Source organism: Pempheris klunzingeri, chromosome 1 (genome assembly GCF_042242105.1).
Source record: "Pempheris klunzingeri isolate RE-2024b chromosome 1, fPemKlu1.hap1, whole genome shotgun sequence".
NCBI classification, from domain to species: Eukaryota; Metazoa; Chordata; class Actinopteri; order Acropomatiformes; family Pempheridae; genus Pempheris; species Pempheris klunzingeri.
This window is the reverse complement of record NC_092012.1, coordinates 5,076,204-5,101,555: the sequence shown is the minus strand read 5'-3', so window position 1 is coordinate 5,101,555 and position 25,352 is coordinate 5,076,204. Positions and strand designations below refer to the sequence as shown.

Genomic DNA, 25,352 nt, shown 5'->3' with positions numbered 1-25,352 from the left:
GGCCGTAAAGCATTATAGAGAAAGAGTAGAAGCTCACTACATTAGCAGATATGGATCTTCAAAGGGTGAGAAGGTGAACAGAAAAGAGGAGAGGGGGAAGAGACAAAAGGAGAAAAATGATGGCGGGTGTGGTGCTGTGATTACAGACAGAGACGGACAGTGGTGTGATGTGACTGAGCTGAAAATACATGAGGAAGAGGAGGAGGAGTGACAGGAGCATTTTCTAATAGTTCATAAGATATGGGAGTGATTGATGGGTACTAATAGGACTAATGACTGGATCTTTGGATGATTGATTAAGGGATGGATAGATGACTGACTGATATGTGGAGAGATGGATGGATGCACAGGACAGGCAGAATAAATGGATGGATGGATGGATGGATGGATGGATGGATATACAGTAGGGGTGTAAAGATTCACCAGTACGAACTGGAAATGGATTTTAACTCCAAAGTTACGACTTCATCAATTGGCGGACTTCTGAATTGATCTAAATGTAACATGAACCGGTTTTAAAATGACAAAACGTTTCATTGGGTCCTTGCTGCTAAATATGGCCACTCCAACCTCATGAGATTAATGTTAGCGTAACTTAATTTCAGAGGTGGCAACAACAACATAAACAAAATGTATGGTGCACAAACAAATCTAAAATCAAAAGTTTAGAAGACACTTTTATTTTTGAAGAAGGACAGAAAATTGTTAAGTGTGTGGAACAGTGGTTAGGTTCAGTGGAAGCATGACAAATCTGAACACTCACCTGTTGAGACGGCACGGTGACACCTGTGCATTCGGCGAGGAATCTGTGGATGCTTGTGTTTGACAAGCAAGAACACACAGACGCGGCTCTTAAAAACTTCTTCCAGCCACAACTAAGCCACAAATAGGTTAGGTCCAAGGTTTTAAGGACTTCAGACCTTACAGTGTAGTTGAAAGCGATGGCTAATACGCTAGAGCCGAGGTATAAGACATCAAGTAGACAGCTCTTCACTGACAAATACGTGCCTGAGATACTTTTATACCAAAGTAAAGAACAAAGCTGAACAAGAACTTTCCAGTGCAGAACGAGCGGCAAGAAACAACCGACACCTGGACTTTTACCGCTTCGTATTCTTACGTGACTATAACAGCGTACCACATCACTCCCAGCATCAAGGGACATAGGCAGTGAGGAGATCATGAGGTATAGAGAGCAGAATCCTTTGCCCCTGAGTGAAAACCCACTGCAATGGTGGAAAGATACAGGTGGACTTACTACTGCTTTCATCTATTGCAAAAAAATACTATTACTAATACTATTTTATTCACTGTGACAACATCAGTATCATCAGACCTCAAACTATTTTAAAGAGTTTAGTGCATATTTTTTTCATATTTCATACAGCAAGTCTGTTTTGCTTGTGTCTTTTTGAACCTGTATTTTGTACCTGAATCGTATAGCAGCCGATGTATCTAGATTCATGTCGGATCGGCACATAAGGAAGAAATGTACACCCCTAATATTCAGTGGAGGCAATTATAAGTAATTCAGTAGAGGTTCTGTCATGAACACGCTCACTGAGAGACGTTTGATATTGGTTTGGTATTGATTTTGTAAAACCAGTTAATTGGTACATTATACCTAACGGCGATTGCTTAGACAAAAAAATACTGTTTTCTGTAAACAAAAAAACCTAAACAAGCATTAGATGAGATTAATAAAACATAATTAAATATGAACTCTCTGTACAAATCATTTCTGCTCCCTGACAATTATTTACTTTTTCTTATGCCTGTGTGTTTTGGAGCTTTTCTCTGTGACATTTTCATTCAAAACAAACATTTGGGTTTATGCCCAGCTTCCATTTTTACACCCTGGACCTCAGTGTAAAACAACTGGTAAATACAACAAGGTCATGTGATGGCTGCGGATGTTACCATTTGACAAAGGCTTCCTGAATGCATCATTAAAAGAAAGCAGCGTTACTGGGCTACACAAGGAGCAAGTATTTGAAAAGGTGCAGGTTTGCGTTTGGTATTGGAGTCTAACAATCAGGACTTCCAAGGATGCAGCTACACAAACGCCTCCTATTTTAGTCTTAAATCAAAGATTCAGCAAATCATTACCCTCTCTCACATACCCACAAGCCTCTTTCTTTCATGAGACAGAGAGACCCTGGATATGGTCATTGGTGATTCTCTGCACACAAATGTGCTCGAAGGCAACACTTAGCCGATGGAACCGGATTAACCTCCATTCCTTTCACCAACTGTGAGTTAGCTTACTGTCTGCAGCTGCACACACACGTTAATACACAGTCTGTCAGCCAGCATGGAGGCATTTACATGTTTCAATAAACACACATGCTGTATGTAAAACCCAAGATTTAAATACTGTGCACACGACGTTGGCTTTGTTCCTGGAAGTATGAGTGCTGTTCAGTGAATGAATGAGAAATGTAGCTTACGTCAAAGGCATTTAGTTTACTTCAGAGCTCACCTATCTCTGGTCTTCTATCCAGAAATAGCGCAGACTGTGGTGAATGTTGTTATGTTCGCGACAGAGTGTCTACACAACCGTTACATTGTTGATCTCCTGTCTCTGGATCTGCTCTCTTACAGCTCTTAAAGAAGCATATGGTTTTTTTTCCTTCTGGATTTATTTTCCCACACTACTTTCCACTCACTGCTTCTCCGGCTCCTGTGTATGGGGCTTCTGCTTAGCAGTGGCTTCACTGATTCATTTCTTAGTTAGGATTGTACTGATATGTAGATAATTTATCATAATTCATCATTTTTCTCCATAATTGTATACCTACAAAATTCTCATATTAAGAATTTGTGGCTCCTAGTAATGATAGGTACATCTATCCTGGTGTGATATTTATAATGATTATTGTGAGTGATTCAGTGATTATTTTTGTTTACAGATATAAATTGATTGGTTAAATCATTGGTTGGATTTAAGGGTTATTTTGGTTGGATCTATTGGGTTATAGAAAAGACAACATTTTGGTAAATATGTTTTACTTTTCCATGTGATTCTGAATTCTTAATATCATAACATACTGATAGAGATAACGCTATTTAATGTAACCTAAGTCTTTTAGTGTATGCCAACCAACTGCACTGTGTTTTGGACACTGGATCTTGTTGATATAGTTGGATTAGACATATCAGGGTGAAAAGACTCTCGTACAATAATAATCTGACTGATGAAAATATTTCAGCTTCTTTAAGTCAAAGTGGCTTTATCTCGATACATAATTTAGCCAGATTTTATCTTTACATCTGCTTGTGTCGTAGTTCTTATTAGGTTAATAGCTCAAGTTATTAAGTATTGTGCATGTGCATATGTGTGTGAGCATTACTGTATCTGTTTCGTGTGTTTGCCATGTGTGTGTTTATACATGTGGAGAGGGGGGTAAGACTGTTATAGGATTAACATTGACTCTAGTGTCCATGTCTACCTCAGCCGTCCAGAGGAGTTAACATTTGTGTGTGTGCGTGTGTGTGTGTGTGTGTGTGTGTGTGTGTGTGTGTGTGTGTGTGGCTGAAGGACAGTAACGGTAAGTGAAGCAGACTGTACTGCCCCAGTGCCCTCTGACTTAGTCTGTCTCTCAGATGTCTCTGGTGTTTATCACTTGCCTTGATTTCAGCAGTACTGTGAGGAACTGTCAAAGTGAATCTCATCACAAGAGTCACCTCATGGAATATATGAAGAGAGAGTCTTAGAACCATGAATGTCTCTATAAAGTTGAGATATTTCACTTACTTTGTGAAAACTACGTCCTGCCGAGGAGGAGAGGAGAATGGAGGGTTTAACTTATCATCTATGGACCATGAATTTACAGTATGTAGCAAATATCATGGTAATCCATCCAAAAGCTGTCAAGATGTTTCCCACAGACAATAAATTAGAGAACGAGAGTCAATAGGGGTTATCCTCTGTGGATCATGAATGTTCAAACTTCCATTGCAACCCATTAATAGCTGTCGAGATATTTCACTCTGGACAAAAGTGATAAAAGGCTGACATAGCCAGAAAACAGCAATAAGCATAGATGACACAGCTCTACAGATTGTTGTGAGTCAATTTATAGAAATTAGAACTCTTAACAAATCTCAAACATTTGTTCTATCAACATTCAGTTTACTGCTGCAGCGTCCATGTTGCATGAAAATGACCTCAGTGGGATGCTTCAGTTATTACAGATTGGTTGAGGCAAAATAACAAACCCTCCTAAAGAAAATGGCTAACATGAACACAATGTCAGAGCGAGCATGAGATGCCAGTCAGTCTGATTATCAGGCTAGGTGAGAACTCCGGCAATAAAGAAATGTAACACCCACCTTCATCAATAGACTAAAATGAAAAATAATCTGTTAAACTGGACACTAATCAGCAGAGTAGAGAGAGTTTTCATTCTCACTTCTCTGCTGTAGGTGAATGTTGTCATGTGGAGAGGCTGGGAATAGTCCCCATCACTGCTTTAAGCTGCTCAGCCCTGGCACTGAGAGTGTTACAGGCTGAAGACAGAGCTGCTCCTAATTGGCCGGCTCAGTCTCCTCATTCCATCCACTCGTACTCTCTCTCTGTTTCTTTCCGCTTGTCTCTCTCTCTCTCTCTTTCTCTGCCTCGACTGACGGTACGTTTCCTCCAATCCCTGCAGGGCCATGTGAGGAGAGGAACCAATAGCATGTCGGGGAGGGCAGAGCTGGGTGCTGTTGGCCAGCTCCAGGCAGAGATGCTGCATTTGGAACTCATCGACGGTGCTGACGGTTTCCGCGGCGACAAAGATCCCTCCAAGGCGTCCGCCATTGCACCCCTGCCAGTAACCAAGGACCCTGCAGCACCTGTTACCATGGATACATACCGGCCCAAGAGACCCACGACCCTTAACCTCTTCCCAATTGTGCCACGCACACAGGTAGAGCTGCTTGAATTGACCTTATCCACACACACACACACGCACAGTTTGTGTCAGATGACTGAATATTGATCACTGAAAAAGCAGTAGGAGTGGAGTTTCAGTGAAGAATGTTTTCTGTCTGTCTGTGTGTCTGCCTGTCTGGGTTCCTCCTCACACACAAATCTGAAATTTGAAAATGGAAATATGAAAGAACAGCCTGCGTGACATCACCATTGGATTCACTACAATTGTTTCTGTGACAGGATGTGTTTACTGGACTGGACTGAACAATAGCCTCAATTGTCAAGACACAGAGGCAGAGATTTTTTTTTTCTCCTTGGTGCCCGTCTCTGTTTGTGTTTGAATGCTGCTAGAGCTCGTGACTGTGCGTGCGCTCTTGTGCTTCGGTCTTTGTGAGGACAGATTTCTGCTTTAAACCTCGTTTGAAGACGTTTTGCCTTCAACGAGCTGTTTGATGGTTACATTTGGGCTTTAGGTTAGAATTGGATTTAGATTAGGAGCTGCGGTATATACATTATCAATAAGGGTCCTCACGAGTATAGACATACGATCATGAATGTGTGCATTTGGGTGAGGTTGTGTGCGTGTGTGTGTGTGTGTGTGTGTGTGTGTGAGAGACTGTGTAGGTATGAGTGTGAGTGTTGATCACCATCTGTTGATCTCACGTGTGTTCATCCACCTGCTGTTTCTACAGCACAGCTCCAGTCCGTGTTTTCCTTCCCTAAATGCAAGTCCCCATAATGTAAACCGTTTGATTTTAGGGCGAAGGCTTGGTGGAGATAAGGTTTGGATAAGGTTAGGGTAAAATTTATATTCAGGCGAGTGTTTGTGTGCGTGTGTGCGACACATAGAGGCGTTGTCTGATCTGACGCCCCTATCAGCAGGACGACACCGTTTGTCTGCACCTTCCAAAGAGATTACGAAACACTTTCAAAAAATAGATCACCTTCCTTTGACAACACTATGGTTAAGGCTCGGTTAGGTTTAATGATGAAAAAGGCTTTGTTATGTTTCAGGAAACACCTTGGCTTGGTTTAAAATTAGGACTTACACCCTCTGGTTGGTCAATACTTTGTTGTCTGACCAAATTGTCATTGGTCACACAGTCACTGGTGTTACTTCTTACGGAGAAATGGCTTTGTAATCCATCATTTCTGTGTATTTATTATACTGTAATACTGAAATTCACCACCAACGGAGGACTGGCGCTGGATTGAAGGGAGCGACTGATGGGATAGGAGCAAAACGTTTGTTGACAGTGCAGAAAATAAGTTAACATAGAAAAATCATCCACATATCTGGCCTCGCCATGACATGACTATGACATCATGGTTACAATAATAAACTTAAGGTTAAAGTTAGAGGGTGAGGAGGAAAAAAAAACAAAGTTGGCTGTCAGTTTGAAAATGAACAGCGGTTAAAGTTCTGCATTTTGCTGAACACGGCAAAGAATATGAGCTGTTAGTTGTTATCGTTAATATGTCACCAAAGACACAGAGCAAATTAGCATACTTATTATTATACCAATATTCACTCTCAGCCCAGCCTTGGCCTCCACCAACTCCTGAGAAAAATAACTGGCTCTTAAGCTGCTTGGTGTTCCAATTTCTGCACCAGCTAGTCACTACCTTTGTTGTTCCAGGTTTATTAGAGCTTAGACAGGCCAAAACAGCAGCGTGTGTGCTATAAAAGAAGCTAAAAAGGTCTTTAGAGCCACATAGTTGACCCATCGATAATTAAAATTATAAAAATACTAGAGCAAGAGAATGAATCTAGTCATTTTACAATGAATTGACGCTAAAATAAAGCTGCTAGCCTGCTGCCAACTACCTGGGTAAACCTCACTAACTGACCCAAACTGCCACAACATGTGCCACCTCCTGCTAGACTCTTTTAACTTAACTTAATTAAGTAATTTTAGGGCATGGATAATTACATTAAGGCAAAATTTTTTCATGTATACATTCTACATACTTTACTCATTTGTGTATTTACAATTTAAAAAGAAAAGCCCTGTTTGATGCCCGCCAGGTTCCATAGACATGTAAATCTGATTACATAACATAAACATCAGTGTGTAAGGGTGTTTGCCTGCGACCGTAACAGTCACACACTCCCCCACAGTGCAGGCCGTCAACACGATCAACCAAGCAGCTCTATATTTGTCAGCGCTTTGTTCTTTGCCCAGTTTTGATGCGGTGGAAACGAGCCTACTGTTCCTGCTGCTGTGCCTTTTGATTATGTGAGAATGTCTATGTGTGTTTGAGCTGTCAGAACTGGACACTATAAAGGAAATAATTGCTGTGGCATGTTTTTTTTTATGCTTGGGAGGTGTTCCTGTCTCCTGGGACATCACTTCCTCTCTTTGCTAAGCAGCTAGAACAAAATATAAATCTATAAATCCAATCCAATGTTAAATGAGTGAAGATTTCCTGAAAGTGGCCTTTGTATGAACTTTGAAAACATGAAGCAGCATCTAGATTAATGCTATTGGTGTAGCTCAGCCGTATTACAGATGATGTTTATAATGAATGCATCTGTTTAATGTGAGACTATGGCTGTATTCTATGTGTTATGACCTCTATCTATACACAGGCTCAAAATACTCGAGCTAACTGAGCTACCTGATGGTCAGAACAGCCTCTTGCTCTGTAAACTGCTGTGAAACATTTATGGGTCTTTGGCATTTAACTCAGAAATCTTAGTATGACATAGTACAGACAATTTGTTTTGCTTCAGGAGTTTTGTGGATAAAACACATTCATTTGTTCTGCTGTACAAAGTACAATGGAGGATAGGATGATAACATCAGAGAGCAACTTCAGTGTGCTTGAAGAAGATGATTTCCCTCTTTTACATCATGAAAAGAGCTTGGAACATGTAAGCCTAGCCACTCCACCTTTGTATGTACAGTACATGTGTTCATCAGGTGCGTTGGGGAGCCACATTGCAAAGTCAACGTATATTTTATTCAAAACTTAATAATAATAATTCAGCACGTTCCAGGAGATAGATTGTTGTATTTTTCTCTTTGTTGAAGCCGCTTACTCCTAACCAGATTCAACAGAATCACCTGAATGCCTTTTGACAACTCCAATAGCTGGGGCATCAAGTGGCTTTGCAGTGGATGAAGTACACAAAGCGTAGTCAGTCTCTGAAGCCAAGAAAAGATGAGTTGGTAGAAAAAATGTAGCAAAAAAGCTGTTGACAAGGCCTTTGTGCTAAACACACACCTGACGACAGACCTGCACAATAACAAGCTGCATTGCATTCTGGTCTATTTTTTTTCTCCTGTGTGTGTGTGTGTGTGTGTGTGTGTGTGTGGGCGCATGCGTGTACGTGTGTGTGTAGAAATCGGTCTCTCAGTTTCCTTATCTGAGAAATCCATGGGAATCAGTCTTATAATTTCACTGCTGTCCTACCTCCTGTGTGCAAAAAGCTACAGCTCCATGTCCAAAACATACAGACAAAATGCACAGATTTGGAGGACCTCACGGCAACATACTATAAAATAACCAAATAACCATGTAGCTTTTGTTTTTTTTGTTTTTCTCTGATTTTCTTCTCCAGTACACCTATAACTGAGGCACAGCTCCATCAGCATCAGCAGTGGACAGTGAAAACTGAGGTTTAGGCAGGCAGCGCTGACAACAGTGAAATGAGATGAGAAAGATGAGTGCTGATGATCTCCAGGCAATTTTTCCACACACGGAGAGAGAGAGAGAGAGAGAGAGAGAGGAGAGAGAGAGAGAGAGGAGAGTTTCCAGGTCAATGGATCAGTAAAAATGCAAAATATGAATTTAGTTCTGCATCATTTGGCAGCGAGTGACAGAATTCAGAATTCTGTGGTTGTACATAAGATAAGGGTTAGAGCAGTGAATTCAATATCCTGCTTGCTGCCAGGGGTTTGTGCCACAGAAATAAAAGAAAAAAAAAATCCTGTGATGACTCAATCTATCACAAGACAGAGTTAAGACTGGTGTTGTTATGCCCATTTTCACACACATAAAGATTTGAATATGAAGTAGACAAATATGTACCTTATACTGAGCTCTTGGCAGAAACGGGGGCAGGTTGTATTTCGAAAATGATTCAACAGACAAAAAACAGATGTCCATCTCATGAGGGATTCCTCTGTCTTAATCCAAGTTAGACTCTAATCTCTGATCTGGCTGCCGCACCCTCCATATGTACATGTGTGTTTCGTGTGTGTGTGTGTGTGTGTGTGTGTGTGGGATTTGGAAGGTGGACTTGCATTTTACACTCTTAAGTTGTACCCAAAACAGCGATGCAGGCAATATTAGGAATTTGGTGAAAACGGGGCATAAGTAAATAGGTTTCATTTATATATCTTCTACTATCTATAGTTTAAAGCTCTATTTGCTATTGGAAACAGCATAAAGCCTTGTATTGGGAAAAGAGAGTGTTAGATAAGGGAAGGGATTTTCAGTCTGGGTTTATCGTTCACCTCCATCTTTCAAAGGGGGGGATTAGCAAGAAGCAGTCATCACAGTTGGGTTTGATAGGCCGAGACTCATGTCAGTCAGTGCAGACAATTTTAGTTCATGATGAGTTTCATCTTGTTTTTGTTGTTTCAGCCATCGTTTCTATCAGTAACAATAACGGCATTCTCATCATGTAAGTTGCTGACATCTGGGAACACAAGCAGTCAGACCATCAGTCATGCTACAAACAAACGTCCACATTAGCTACATGTATTTAGAGGAGAAAATTAAAAAAAAACCTCACAACTAAGTTTGGCATAGCTTTTTTTTTTTAAATATGAATTTAAAAAAAAAAAACTCCTATAAAATGTTTCTTATTATGTTCTTTTCATTGAAGTAATCTCATGGGGATTTTCAGTATTGCTATTGTATATTTTCTGTTGTTTGCTTTATGTATGTGTAATGTGTGTTTTTGTGTGTTTCTCATGTTGTCGGGACATAAATCTGTTGACATATGCAAGGCCCCATAACATAAATCATTCCGTTTTAAGGTGAATACTTGATTAAGGTTGAGCTAGGATATTAAAGCTGGGTTCAGGTTAGGTGTAGGCAAGTAGTGGCTATGGTTAGGTTTAGGGTTAATCTCCAGGAAATAGATGCAAGACAGTGTAATGTCCTTCAAAGTGATGGAAACAATACACACACAAAAATGACACATGACCGTGTGCATGTACTATGTGTGTGTACTATGTCTAGCTGACAGAGTCATATGTTCAGAGTCACTTTCGTGTTGTTATTAATACACACACACACACACACACACAATTTATGAGTCACTGCCCTGAGCGTTGATCTTTTTTGTCACCATGGTGAAACAAACCTTTGCTCCTCAGATCAATGCTGATTCACTCGTTACCGTGGCAACGGCTCTGTCTTCGCCCTGATACGCGTAGATGGGAAGTGAGTCATGCATGGTGGTTGGTGGACAGAGGAGGAGGAGGAGGAAAGTTTTATTTTGGACGACATGTTTTGTCGTCACAGGAGTTTCCAATTGTGCTTCAATCTGTCAAAATCTCCATTTACCAATTTTGTCTCCAATCTCTTACTTAGGGCGGTTTATCAAAGCTCAATACTCGTCTGGTACCGTCTGAAATGTGTCGAGGCACTAAAAGTGTGAAATACCGAAAGTTGGCAACAAATGTTTCTAATCCTGCTTTGACAGTTTTTGAAACAAATTTGTACTGACTGGTTGAGTAAAAGACAACATTTAATGATTTTATCGTAAGGTACAAGGTCAAAGAGTGTCTTAACACCAGGCTGAAAGGAAGTGTCTCACTGCCCTCTCTGGTGTGTGTTGATCCTCTGGCTGGGTGGAGTCAGAAAGTTTTGCACCTGTATTTATTTGCACCTATATTGCACCTGTTCTGCACCTGTTCTGCATCGCTGCAAGAAGGTGAGACGTTAAACCAGTCAGCAAGATTTTTGACTGATGTGAATTTGCTCCTGAAACAACATTCCTCATTGATTCCACCCTCTTAGTCATACTGTTTGGTCAGTGTTCTCTCCTGGCAAATACTCACAAATGTTCTTCTTTCCCATCTGCATTTATAAAAGTAAAAATAGGGAAGATGAAGCAGTTTTTAGTGAGTTTTTTTTTCAAAATAGGCAAGAAAAATAAGGGGTTGTATGAAATGGGCCTTTGAGTAGAATTTGAAAGAAGGAAAAAGGCACACAAGAGGTATTATAGTTTCTAGTTAAGGCTCTCTCCTGTCTATCAAGAACTCCCTCAAAACAGCTGAAAACTCTGGGTTTTTGTGTCTGTGTGTGTGTGTGTGTGTGTCTGTGTGTGTGTGTGTGTGTGTGTTTTTTCAGTAGCTTTGTTAAAAGGTCTGGGTCCCTTTAAATGCACACCACGGAGCACAGACAAAAGAAACCCTGCTCATTCAACAGAATAAAAGCTTTGTGTGTGTGTGTGTGAGTGTGAGAGAGAGAAAAAGTTGTGTACATTGAGTCAGAACTCGGTGACCAAACCCTCTCGTGTCTCTCTCTCTCTCTCCTCGTCTCTTTTTCTTTCTGTACTCTCCATCTGTTTTTCTGTCCCATCACTTCCTCCTTCTTCTTCTTCTTTTCTGCATTTCCACAGGACACATTAAACAACAACTCCTTTGGGAAGAAATACAGTTGGCAGGAGAAGGTTTCAGGCTCGTCCTCTCCTCTTAAAGCAGGTGAGCTTTTCTCTCCCACCAGGTCTTCACACCACCAAGCTCAGATTTTAGCCGAACTGCCTAATTTATCTCATTTTATTGATATTAGGTGAGATGTGCAGACCAGAGTGCTGTGTCTGATGGTGCTACTAAAGCAGCAGCTGAATGTGCATGTGATTTGCATTCAATCTGGCAGACTGTGTGTGTGTGTGTGTGTGTGTGTGTGATCCTAGGGGGACAGCACTAAGGCTTAGTTAGCTGTACTTAGCTACATGTAGCTCGCTGTGGCAGTGCTATATACTGTGTGTGTGTGTGTGTGTGTGTGTGTGTGTGTGCGTGTGCGTGTGTGTGTGTGTGTGTGTATGTGTGTTAGCCAGCTCAGGGCACAGCTAGCTGGGAGCTGTCATAGATCATTGCCACAGTTCTTTTCAGAGCATCATGTGAGGCTACCCAAACTCACTACCACTCCCCACCATTAGAATAAGTGATGCAGTGTATTGCTTGTTAGCTCAGTTATTTAAAAACACACAAAAGCGCATACTTCATTCAAACTATAAGAGTGTTCACGTGTTGTTCTGAGATAGTTAACCCATCACTAGCCTTGCAGGGATGGCATATTTTTTGTGTAAAAGTTTCAAAATTCAAAAACAAAACAGAGAGTTATTATCTTATTTATGTTATGTAAATATTTCTTAAGCTTGTGTTAACCACAGTCCTCTCAGGCGTCTAACCAAAAACCCACCAAAGAAAACTCATTATCTTCAAGACGAGGGAACCAGAAGTGATAAAATGCTAATTCATTTCTGGATTTTAGGACTCAATCCTGCAGCACTCGGATTGAATTGAAACAGGCTACATGCGAAACTGAAACGAGCTATTTTAACTGTTTCGTCTCTGTTTGGGAATTTAAAAAAAGCAGGATACAAACAGTGTGCAGCTCATTTTGATTAGCTCTCTTCGATTATCTTAGATTACATGATGATTTCCAATGCTGATCAATAGAATTAGACTAGCAGAGGCTAAGATAAGCACTTAGGTAAGTTTTGGGGTTTTGTCTTCAGACAGCTAGATCAAGAGGTTACTAGTAATGGTGATAAAAGAAATGCAAGAGTAGAAACAAGAGGTTTTTTAATGACAAATATTTCCAGGGGCTTCTGTTTTGGATATTGGTCCAAAGTCTCAAGTGTACGATTTCCACTATATTTTTATTTAGTTATTTCTTTACTCACAGTCGGGCTCAGAATTCCCAGACTTAGAGTGATGATGAGATTTGTCCATGAACACAATTGGTGCCATTCATATGCAAACTAGCAAATGACATCCCCATGGCCTGACACACACCAAAGACTCACTTTGTGTTAAGAGAAAATCAAGAAAATGTCATTACATTTCAAATCAAAGTGATTTCTTTTTGAATATGATAAAGAGGCAAAAACTAGGCTTAAAGTAAATTTGCATCAAATGCGGTCAGTGATGATGCATTGTTAAGTGACAGTTTCACAAAAATCCTAATCTCAGAGACATAAGGCTGAAGTCTCCCAGCATTGTCCACAATTCAGACACTCGCTCAGAAGTCACCTATTGCTTGTTGTCCTGTGACTCCACACATCAGGCTCCGTGATCCGCGGTGAAAATACCATGTCTGGATTTCCTGGCAATGGATTATGACATAACACATCAATTACCTTTTCCTGGCTGCACTCTGAATTTGATGAGTAATGGGGATTTAGCAGCATAATCCTGACATCCGTTATCTAACCATTTCTACTTTTCCTGTTTGTGCTTCATCTGTCTGTGCATTCGCTGCCATGTCTGCCTTCATGTCTGTTTGTGGATTTGTTTGTCGGGAATGTCTGCGTTTGTGCATTATGTATGCTTACGCTGTGCGTGTGTCTGGTCTTTGTGCTTGCTTGTGTGTCTGCGTGTCTGTTGGTGCGGCTGTCTGCGTGTTGTTGTTGCTGCTGTTTGCGTCTGCTCTTCCTCCAGGTGAGTTCACTCCTCCCCGCGAGCACAGCTGTCTGAGCGACGAGGACAAGGTGCAGGGCGGGGGAGCGCAGACCAAAGACCGCGGGACCTCCACCGACGCCCCTTGCAGACACAGCCACACGTCTGGACACTCGCACAGCTCATCCACAGCGGCTGCGACACGCTCCAAGCTTCAGGAGAAGCCTCCTGCACCCCCGCCACCGCAGAACTATACACCAGCTCCTCTATACCCAGCGGGGAAGGCGGATGGAGGCGGGCACCACCGGGAGAGGATCCGCTACCACACGGACGTTCATCTAGAGCCCACGGAGGAGATCTACCTGACCCCTGTGCAGCGTTCCGCAGACTCCCTGGAAACCTCCAACGCGCAGGACCGGCCTTTCCTCTCCCAGCAGACTGAGCAGGGCCGCATGTCCATCAGCTCCGACACAGAGGGCCCACCTCCTTACCAGCCCCTCCCAGACCGGACAAACTCCTCCATCTATGAGGAGGACGAGGTCTACATCCCCCCGCCTTCATATGCTTCCTGCGTGGAGTCCCTCATCACGCCACCCAGCATGGCTGTCTCAGCTCGCTCTTCCCTCGCTCTGGACCTCAGCCTAAAGGGGTCAGGAACGGGGGCCGGGGTCATGCTGAGAGCCGGGTCGTCGGTGGAGTACGTGGATGCCACAGATGAAAGCTACTGTGGGGAGGATGAGGATGTAGACAGGATAATAATGGATGAAAAGGTGAGGAAGGGGGAAGGTAAGGGGGATGGCGGTGGCAGCAGAGTCCCGCCAAGGACTTCCATGAGCTCTGAGGCGAGCGGCCTTTCATATGACTCGGTCAAATACACCCTGGTGGTGGACGAACACGCTCAGCTAGAACTGGTCAGTCTCCGGCAGTGTTACCAAGGCTACAGTGACGACAGCGACTCGGCCACCGTCTATGACAACTGCGTTTCTTCGCCCTATGAGTCGGCCATCGGGGAGGAGTACGAGGAGGAAGATGATGAGGAGGAGGACAGCGCTCGAATAGGAGGAGTAAGGAGAGAGGCCACAGCTTGTCTGTCTGAAGACTCCACGCCAGATGTCGACCTGCACTTCTCCAAGAAGTTCCTCAACGTCTTCATGAATGGACGCTCTCGCTCCTCCAGTAAGTCACTGCCATGATAACGATGATTTTTTTTTCAGTAATATTTCATGTTCAGTAAATTTTGGGAAGAATCACCATTTGAAAAGATCCATGTTCAGGTTCTGGCAGAATTCTTATTTTTCATTTTAATATGCACAATATTATCGCATCACACATCTGCACACAAACACATCTTTAAAGCTGGGCAACACTATTAGATTTCAGTTTGTCTATCTGACTAATCTAAAGATTAGACTTTAAGCAGAAACGATGACACTGATCATGTCATGATTGCAATCAAACTCCACAAATGCATGATAGAAGTTTTTATTTTATTTTTTATATTGATGTTATTTTGCATCAAGTTGACGTAATGCCAAAAAAACAAGCATCTGCAAAGCACCTTCGCATTAAATGTCAGTCACATAGGATACATTTACCATGTGACATGTGACATATGTACATAACAGAAATTAGAATAATCAAAAGTAAGTGAAATGTAGGGGAAGTGTTTGGATTTGTTTAGTTTTGGGTCAGTAACTAGAAAGATACAGTATGCAAAGACATGCAAACTAAGGCACTCCCTCTTGTTGAAGTGGCATCCCAATGCCTATATAATCATCCATTCACCAGACAGCAGCACCCTCAGAGATCTGATTCGATTTTTGAGAATATAGATATTTCTTAATATGACGCATGCCAGATTTGTTCTCCCCAGAATTATGTGTGAAACAACCAGAAAGCACATCAGCACAGCAGGCTGTTATTCTGTGTAATGCCCTTTAAACACAGAGTAACACAGCAGTGAATGCTGTCTAGCCGAATTGGCAGCGTGGTGGAAAAGGCTTAAAGCAATGTGGCTGATGAAGCAAAGCCACAGCGATATTCAGGAGCTGGAATATTCTCATACAGCCCAGTTCATCATCCGCATGCCATGTAACTCTGGATATTGTGACTGTCACTGCACTGAGTTAGATTTAACTGCACGATGATGTTGGAAACATCACAACTGATGGTTTTATAGTAACTTTTCTCCAAAGACATAAAGCAGCATTTATAATCAAAATACCATCAAAAACTGATTAAGGAACAGTGTTTCTAAAATGTTATCATACCCATGGCTTGAAGATGAACACTTGGAACACGTGATTTGCTTGAAAGTTATGCTAATTTAGGCCACACTACCCAGCGCAGCTTGTCAGCCTTGTAGATAAAAGCTTCAGGTTTTGCTGCCTTGTCGATATCGTTATCAGCATTTTGACAGCAGCACATTCAGGGCAGAAACCCAGCTGGACATTTGAAATGGTCTGCAGGGAGCAGGGACACGGAGCCAAAAACAGTTTGCAGTTTCCCGGATTTGCCTCCAGACTCTTGCTTCCCTTGTGTTGTCTGGACCAGTCACACGTTCAAAAACAAGTTCGTCTTTTTCTTGGCATTAGAATAATGTCCTAGAGAGGGTGTTTGGAAGGAGATAAGCAATGACACAGAGACAGTGGCTTTATAAGTTCTATTTTTCTGTATTTTTATTCAGCTGGATGTGCTAAATATTTGATCATCACCGTGTGTATTTTTGCTGCTTCAAATTATGGTCCTGATGATTTTCAGATTTTGTTGGAAGATATTTTTAACCATCTTCTTTAGCGTTCAGATTTAAAACAACATGAGCCAATGAGTCCTCAAAGCCTGCAGTGTAAACAGGCACTAGAGTTGCCAACCTTTGATTGCATTTCTTTTGACAGAGCAGCAGCTCAAGGTGTGTTTTGTGTCCCCTGTGTTTGATATCCAAGTCTTTTTGAATAGGACTCTGGGAGCTGTGTTGTTAATAGAGCACTCCAGCAGTTTAGCCCGGCACTCCCATAAGGATAACAAAATCAATCAAGATTGAGAGATAACTTTTTTTTATTCCACACGTCCGTCTTCTCTCTCAAAACTTGGTGCCTATATTACCCACAATGCAACTCAAATTCCCCTGTAGTACACACGAACAGCCACAGGTGTCTCCAGATCAACCAGGTCTGAAATCTTAAGGGTGGTAACTTTAAGACTAAACAGGCTTTAAGGGAGATCCAAGAGGCCCGATTTAAGTAATGAGTTCAGAGGATTGTCACATCTCTAAATGCTGCACAGCAGTTTGTACGCTAAGAAACAGGATTTTAACTCAAATCATTGTAACCTATGTCTTGATGATTGTTGAGGAATGAGCAGAAATATGTCCTTCATTAGTAGGCTGAGATTTTTGGCGCAGTGGAAATGTCTGAATCCCCAAGAGCCGTATAATATGGGGCTAAAACATTGAAGTGCATCAAATGCAAAATGTTCTGCTGGGCATGAACGTTTTCAGTGAATCTCATTAAAATCTGTCTAATAATCTTTCAAATCTGAGAGATGTGAAAAGCATGGACTAATGTTGGTGCTAAGAACGACCGAAGATCAGTGAGTCTCCAAACTTCCAGGTTACCTGGGGACCTTAGATGTCCTGTCACGGGTGTCCATGTGCTTAGAGCAACAGCTTCTGCCACAAAATGTGCTGCTTTTCCCTGACGTTGCTCCTGGTGTCCCTCTCTCTGGAAAAGTAAGAACTAGACCAAGGAGAGAGAGGAGGGTCCTTTGATGGAGTATTGTAGCGACTACCTCCAGTAGACTGACTGTATATACAACAATGGGAAACTTCACCTCTCGTACACTGACCCGCATCAAGTGTGTAAAACAACCAGCAGTAACTGGCATGAGAGACGACTCACATCATAAGAGACGGACAGAGAAAGAGGGATTTGTCTGTGATGTATGTGTGGTTACTCCCTCTAACAGTCCTTGCTGTCCTCTTGGATGCCGTCCATGTGTTTTGCAGACTCGTTAGAAACACCACAGCAGTTTATCTGTGTGGTGCAGGGGGGTGAAACAGATGTCTCAGGGGAATGTAGGTAGAAATACACAATGCTCATCTGTTTCACGCCTAATTAAAGTGTGATTCATTGGTGCTTAAGAACACATCTGTGCTTAAAAGTAAACCTAATGTACCTTAATTGTTGTCTGTATATACGTGATGGACTTTTGCTGCAATTTGGGGTCGACGTCATTAATCCTTTTGTCAGCCGAACACAGAGGCTGACTCCTCACTTGTGTGTTTTCTTCTTCTCTGGTTTTCAAGGTGCAGAGTCATTCGGCTTATACTCCTGTGTTATAAATGGTGAGGAGAGGGATCAGAGCCACAGAGCTGTCTACAGGTGAGGAAGAGCTACACCACACCATCATCATCGTCGTCACCAGCATCACTAACATCAACATCAAGCCCATCCTAAATGGTCCACCATGACTGAAAACACATGTAATCCTAACAGAACCTGGCAGGAATGAACAACAATGTACACCTTACACAAAGACAGAGGATTATTCAAAAAGTAATTCACATGTAAAGTTTGGCATATCTGACTGTAATAACAAAATTATTTTAAACTTAGATGCGTGGTTTAAATAATACCGTCATATGTAGAATACTCATCATGCTCAAATTCTTACATTCAAACTAAATGTGATTCTCATGTCTTGTCATTACAAAGGTTATATCCATTGATATTCAGGCATTCATATCTTTTAATGCCGTAAAGAAATACACAGCTCATCCATCTATTGTCTAAATGTAGCTAATTAAGAGTGATTATGAGGATCAGTGCACCTGAAATGTCATTACAGTGTTCAGTGATCATGTTGTTTAATGAATTCTCAAATATGACATTCAGATAATGTCTTTGGAGTCACAACAGTTACTCTGGATGCTCATATTTCTTGCCCTCATGTTAGAGCCTCTATCTCAGGCACGACAAACGTACTCACACAGTGACTCTCTCAAAGGGCCATGAATGTGCTTCTTGTGACTGTCCCCACTTCACCAGACTCCCGGTGTTTCCAGCGGAGAAAGGGAGAGTCTGACAGACGCTCCTCATGGCTGGTTACGTCTGACTACCAGCTCTACGTCGCTAGTAGTTACATGCTCATCTCCACGAGCCTTTTTTTTTTCTTTTCCTAGCTGTTGGAGCAGAAAACGCTCCATTTCTTCATGTTACCCCAGTAACAGTCACACTCCAGTTGGCAGGGAGTAGTTACAGCTGCTGCTGAAGACCTCCGGCTGATGAATGCAAAGGGGAGGGGGACAAAAACAACAGCAATGCAGTTCATGTGAATAGCAGCATCTCTGTCCACTGACAGATCATGTGATGATGCTGGACATCAAGGCATAGCTGAGAGCAGTGGGCTTGTTACAGCGTTCCCTTAGATAACTGGGTCTGGTAGTTTGTGTGTAGTTTTTTCAGTAGCGATTAGCATCACATCTGACGAGCCAGCATCAGGCTGCTTAACGAGGTTATATCACTGTTTCATGTTTTCCATTCAACTCAAGTATTTCAAGTTGAATTTCTGTTAGTCTGTGATTAATGAAACCATTTCAAACCTTGTTAGATAAACTCAATGATGCAATTGGGTCATATGGGAAGTCATGGCCTCTTTTCTATGAGAGGCTCACAATGAAAAGCTGTGTTTTGAGAATAAACATAAGGCCTATAGGCTAGAAACAGATAGCAGCTGCAGTCCCCTTGGATTCACAAATATAATTTATCATTTGTGAGTAATGAAAGAGATTCATACTGTGGTGTTTTTGCTATATTTTGGTGAAAATACAACTATTTGGAACACACTGAACGTGAGCATGGAGAAAGAAAGAGGAGAGAGTTATTTGCAAATTTTCGTGTGGTGATACATTATTTCTCTATGAAAGTGGTTTGCCATTGGAACCTATTGTAACTTTGCAAATCTAAGCAAACTGTAAAGGCAAGCTACGAAAGCCCATAGCCAGTTCTAAATGTCCAGTCAGATAGACAACCTGAAACATGTTTGTTGGTGCACACACTGTGTAAGCTGCTCATTGAGCTCATAAAGAGCCCGTGAGGTCCTTCAGATCCTCTACATAACTACATCTCTCTCAACAGGTTTGTCCCTCGACATGACGATGAGCTGGAGCTGGAGGTGGATGATCCGTTGCTGGTGGAGGTCCAGTCAGAGGATTACTGGTACGAGGGCTACAACATGCGGACTGGTGCCCGTGGGATCTTCCCAGCTTACTACGCTATAGAGGTGACCAAGGACCCCGAGAGCTTCAAAGGTACTGACACTGCCACGATTATTAATTAAAGAAGGCTGACCGTAAATGTGTTAGTACAGATGCTGAAATGCCTTTTTTGGGTCAGCATATCACAAGCCAACCATCAGAGAATTTAACTCTCATACTCAATACATCTTTTTTGATTTGTGCTGTTATTAACTTCCTCAGATGAAAATCATAAATTGCCACAGTGGTAAATATTAGTGGCATTATACAGTTTTCTCTCAGTGGGGTATTTTCACTGGTCTTTCTTAAAAAAGCTGAAATATGATAAATGATGTTCTCTCTTCATATTCTGAGAGAAATAAGTATGTACTGCTGTACCGGCAACAAAAAAAACAAAGCTCCAGTTAAAAATAACTAACATCTCGTTATGTCTGTAGTTTTATCATGACAGCCAGCTGGAAGCGTGGCAAGACTTTAGCTCTTAGCTGCTTGAGTTACAGTGGCACATGATTGGCAGGAAATACAGAATGAACAGATGTGAGCTAGAACCGAAGGAAACTTATTTGATTTCATGTTCTGGTTTATAAAAAGGTTTCTTTGCCTTCACACACACAATCTTATCTTTCTATAGTTGTGAGGACACTCACATTCTTATCCTGACCCTATCCCTTTATCTAATTCTAACCTTAACCATAAAACCACATCTTAAAGGACCAGACAAATTGTCCTCACAGTGAAGGAATGTCCTCACAACGACACTTAAACACCAAACTTTGTTCTCACAACTATTTATGTACACACACACACACACACATCATACCAGTGGGCTAAAAGCAATCCAAATTTAGAAGATATTTATATTCAGAACATTTTTAAAGTTAGAGGAAGGAGAGAGAGAAGTCAAACAAGAAAGCAGCTAGATACTCAGACAGATGATACACAGAGGGAGTTCGGTCTGTTTGTTCATTCAGTTGTATTTCGATGAGTAGACAAGGCACAGGGGAAGGGAATAGAAGAATGGAGATGCTTGTAAGTCAACTGATCCATCTGGTAGAACTAAAGCTGATTTGTCTAACAAGTTGATAAGATGTAGTGCAGAAACTGTCTAATAGTGCAAGACTGAGTTTAGTTTGTGATTCATTTTCTGCTAAGTCAAGCAATAGAAAGGAAAAACAGCTTTTCAGTTGCAAAATTTACAGAATTTGCTGTTTTTGTTTTCTATCTAATACTGAATAAAATATCTTTAAGCTTTTAATTGTTGATCTGGAAAAATGTCATCTCGGGCTTAAAGAAACTGGTATTTTGTTTCACAATTTTCTGATATTGTGTGGACCTGAAACTTAACTGATTATTCAAAAAATATGGATTAATTGATAAGAAAATAATTAAGCACCAGTCCTAAAAGGAAAGTGAATTAATTCCAAAAAAATATTTTCTCTCAGTTCCTTTGAGAAACACAACCTACTTTGTGTTATTTGATTTTCTTTTGACTCAAAGGCCTGTTGAAACTTCTCTTTGTCAGTTTCAAGCTGGTGGTGGCAAGCTTAGAAATATCAAGTGATAAACAAGAGTAAAATACAAAACAAAGGCAGAATTATAACAGACTGTGAGATGTGTAGACAACAACCCTGTCAACCCCCTACAGATATATTAGGAGCCAACCAAAATAATAACAGCAATTATAGGATTATGACTAATAACAAGCAATATGGTAACAGTGAAAATAGTTAATATATGAATAACACGACTAATATTAGTAAAAAGTGTCGACGGCCGACGACTCGTGGATTCATCTTCTTCATTGTATTTGGTTATTGTTTCCTGGTTATTTTCTTATTCCGTGTTTTTTTTTCTTCTTCCCTGTGCAGTGAAGAGCAATGAGTGGGTGGACAGATACCGACTGAAGTTCCTGGGCTCAGTTCAAGTGCCCTTCCACAAAGGAAACGATGTTCTGTGTGCAGCTATGCAGAAGGTATAAGCCCACATTTGCATGTGTTTGAGTGTGTAAAGTTTTTGTCTTTAGAGTGAAAATGGTGTCCAAAAACACATGAAATGACTTAATACATAGTTAATACAATGATCTCTTGGGTTAAATAGTAGAATACTACCTTCCTGTTAAGACTGATTGAGCTTTCCAACATCACACTTTTAATGTTTCTCATATAGAACATAGGAGTCATCTTTTACTGTTGTTTTCCAGATTGCCACCAACAGAAGGATGACAGTCAAGTACAACCCGCCTTCCTCCTGCATCCTGGAGATCAGTGTGAAAGGCATCAAGCTTTCAGTTCAAGAGGATTATTATGCCTGTGACAGAGTAAGACCCGTACTGTCCCTTTGTCTGTCTAATGTAATATAAACTGAGTGCAGCTTCATGGGGTTTTGTCAAATAGAAGCTCGGCTTCACGCCAGAATCCCTCTGAACAATTGGAGCATGTCGCCCCCATGTGGCTGCAAATACAGACTGCAGACAGAGATGTCATGATACATTTTCTCACAGGAGGAGATCTTACTGGTGTATTTCTATTTTTAGCCCCTTTAAACTTCTCTTCCTCAATATCAGTGATATTGAGGATCATCATGTTAAATAAATGAAACATACAATTGATTTAAGTCAACAAAGCTTATCCCCTTCAGACAGACCAATAAATCTACTTGTGTCTTTGCTTACTGGTAATGAATAAAACTGTGTGTAGAGATCTTCCAAATTCTGCTTCATATGAGGTTCTACATTGAAGGTGGTTTTTTTTTTTAGATATTTCTTAAGAGACGTGTTTGAAATGTGGGTTTGTATTATCAACAGATTTTTCCTTATATATAAGTTACAACTTAAAAAAAACAACATTGCACTGTAACCTGTTTTGAAAAATCAAATATACATCATACAGAATAAATTAGACCTGACTGCACCAGGGAATCCAACACAAAGTATCCTATAGAAAGATTTTTCTAGTGATAACACAGATGTGTTATTACAGGTATGACTATAAAGCACTAAAGCCATAACTATGTTTGTTTCATGTAGATTGTTTAAGTAGTGCCACAGCTTTAAACCCTAACCCTAAGGAGAGCTTTTGAGATAATGCATATTGTGCTGTCAATAATTTTGTACTCACTGAGCCTTTTGTATGCTTTTACTTGTATTATAGAAAGAAATGAGTTTAATATTCTGTCCATAGAGGCGTATATTGGGGAAACTATTTTATATCATTTGGGCTAAAGTAAAACTGTCACTCGTAGTAAGTGTCGATCGCGCAGCCTTGTTGATGTTTATCTAAGACTTTTCTGTGTCCTGTTCGCAGAGTAACGAGTGCAATCACTTCTTCCAGTTAAAGAACGTCTCCTTCTGCGGCTATCACCCCAAAAACAGCAAGTGAGTATGAGGCAGAAAAACTGCAGACGGTCCACAACAGTCTGACTAGAATATAAAAACGAACGCTGTCAAAAACTACAGTTACACTCTGCTAGTGTTCATCTCCAGAGACGATAACAGATTTAATAACGGAGCGATAACGTCTTGACTGCTGACTGATCAAACGTGAAATGATCAAATGTGAGACTGCAGGTTAAATATTAATACGTGACAGAAAGAAAGACTTACTCAGCACATAAAAGCTGGTGACAACATCGAATGTCCTTATCTGTTTTCCCCGTCTCCTCTGCAGGTATTTTGGTTTCATTACTAAGCACCCGGCAGACCAGAGATTTGCCTGCCATGTGTTCGTGTCTGAAAACTCCACCAAACCTCTTGCAGAGTCCGTAGGGTGAGTTGAGCTTTCTGCTCTTGATCTTTGTTCTTTTCATGGAGGAGGTTTGTGCGTTTATGACAGGCAGCCTTTTAATGTGAATACAAAGACCAACACTTTAGTTCATTTCTGAGCTCTTCCCATGGTTTCGTCGGTCCCAAGCAGGAGACACGTTTTTCTTTGTTATGCTAAATTCTCCTCATTTCATGAGTAACTACTGGGGGTAGTGATTCATTATTCTGCCAAGGAGGCAGTGATTCTGGTTTGTTAAATGACTCAAAAGCCTGTTAACTTGCAACTACGGGTGGGGTTTCCAGATTCATGTATCTCACGATTGTCCGCATCTTTATGTAGATCCACATCTGTATGCAGATAAGAAATATATTTGTGGTTTTGACAGAGGTGCTAAAGGAATTAAAGGTATTAGGTGTTGTGTGTTAGTCTGTGTGTGGCTAATATGTATAGTCATTGAATACCAGCAAAGATTTTTCCTTGGTTGAGATTAAATTAGTTGTAGTATGTAGTAGTCTGTTATAATTCTGGCTCTAAATTGGGTTTGTGCTTTAATGTGAAGTACACGTCTTTGTTTTTTTTTTTCAGGAAAGCCTTCCAGATGTACTACAAAGAGTTTGTGGAGTTCTCGTGCCCTACAGAGGACATCTACCTGGAATAGCCCTGCCCTGCCTTCAACCACAGCCCTGTACAGTACACTGTATCATAACATAGTGTTGCATGAAGGACAGACATATCTAAAATTAAAAAAAAAAAAGCAAAGAAAAATTTAAAAATTAACACATTTGACCAACAAGCAGGAAAAGATGGATCAGGTATTGGAACTGTGGTGAAACCTTTGTGCAGCAAGGAGAGATGAAAATGAGCCAAAGGAGGAGCGTCCTGAGAAAAGAAAATATGCAAAATGGAGTCAGTGATGAGGTGGACGATCACAGGCTGTCCATGGAAAGCACAAACATCGTATCACCGCAGCCTTGGCAGCGCTAGTTAGCCTGTAGCATCGTCTCAGCAGGTGCAACACTGGAACCCCAGGAGCCGTGCTGGACTGCACCAGCTTTGAACTTGCACTTGATAGAAGAAAAACAGAGGCTGAGAATTGGAAAAATGAACACTTGATGAGTTCTGCTTTGACTTTAAATATTCAGGGTCTGAGCATGAAGGAGGTGTATATTTACTAAATGACATCCTTACACCTGAAAATGTACACTAAGTGAAACAAATCCATGTAGGAACAGTGAATTTTATCCTTTTAGCACACCTGATAGGAAGGTGATATCCACATTGTTCAGTGGAAACAACAAACCCGCCCTCAAGCACTGTTAGAAAACCAGCTATAGGTGATGTTCTTTGTATTTTTGGGTCCCTTGTAGATGTTTGGCACTAAGAGCCAAATACAACATCTTCATCAGCTGTTTGACAGCAGAAAGTGTTGCAGCCATGTGGAACAACAGGAACACAGCAGGTCTTGGTGTCCATGAGGCTCTCTACACATGATCTGCAGTATGAGTCGTGCACACTGACAGATGGAGCACAGGACAGAGGCATAAGTGTAGCATAGATGTGCATCAAGTAGCAGTGAAGCACTAAGAAATTCACCAATGATTAGTTGATCATTTGCAGCCTCAGACCCAGAGAATAAGAGGGTTTGGGTGAATGAAAACATATTCTTCCTTCACAGAGTGCTTTCAAAAAAAAAAAGGTCAAACTGATTGAATTTCAAGCATTAGGTGTCCCTAATGAGTGGTGCACACTGCCCTTGGTAGCACAGCGGTGAGGTCAGCCATCTTCACTCTCTCCACTGTCAAACAATAGTTAATGCAGATGGAAAGCAA

The 25,352-nt window shown here is 41.2% G+C and overlaps 1 protein-coding gene across 1 annotated transcript in view; it reads left to right on the top strand.

The window, feature by feature from the left end:
* The window catches only part of mapk8ip1b (mitogen-activated protein kinase 8 interacting protein 1b), a 49,921-nt gene extending 25,385 nt beyond the window's left edge, over positions 1 to 24,536 (top strand). The window contains exons 3-12 of the mRNA XM_070831957.1: positions 4,656 to 4,913; positions 11,505 to 11,586; positions 13,552 to 14,685; positions 17,813 to 17,888; positions 19,644 to 19,816; positions 21,631 to 21,734; positions 21,963 to 22,079; positions 23,065 to 23,135; positions 23,428 to 23,526; positions 24,109 to 24,536. Of these exons, the coding sequence (XP_070688058.1) occupies positions 4,656 to 4,913; positions 11,505 to 11,586; positions 13,552 to 14,685; positions 17,813 to 17,888; positions 19,644 to 19,816; positions 21,631 to 21,734; positions 21,963 to 22,079; positions 23,065 to 23,135; positions 23,428 to 23,526; positions 24,109 to 24,181 (2,187 nt within the window). The 3' untranslated portion in view covers positions 24,182 to 24,536. The remainder of the gene's footprint in view (positions 1 to 4,655; positions 4,914 to 11,504; positions 11,587 to 13,551; positions 14,686 to 17,812; positions 17,889 to 19,643; positions 19,817 to 21,630; positions 21,735 to 21,962; positions 22,080 to 23,064; positions 23,136 to 23,427; positions 23,527 to 24,108) is intronic.
* The last annotated feature ends 816 nt before the right edge of the window (positions 24,537 to 25,352 follow it).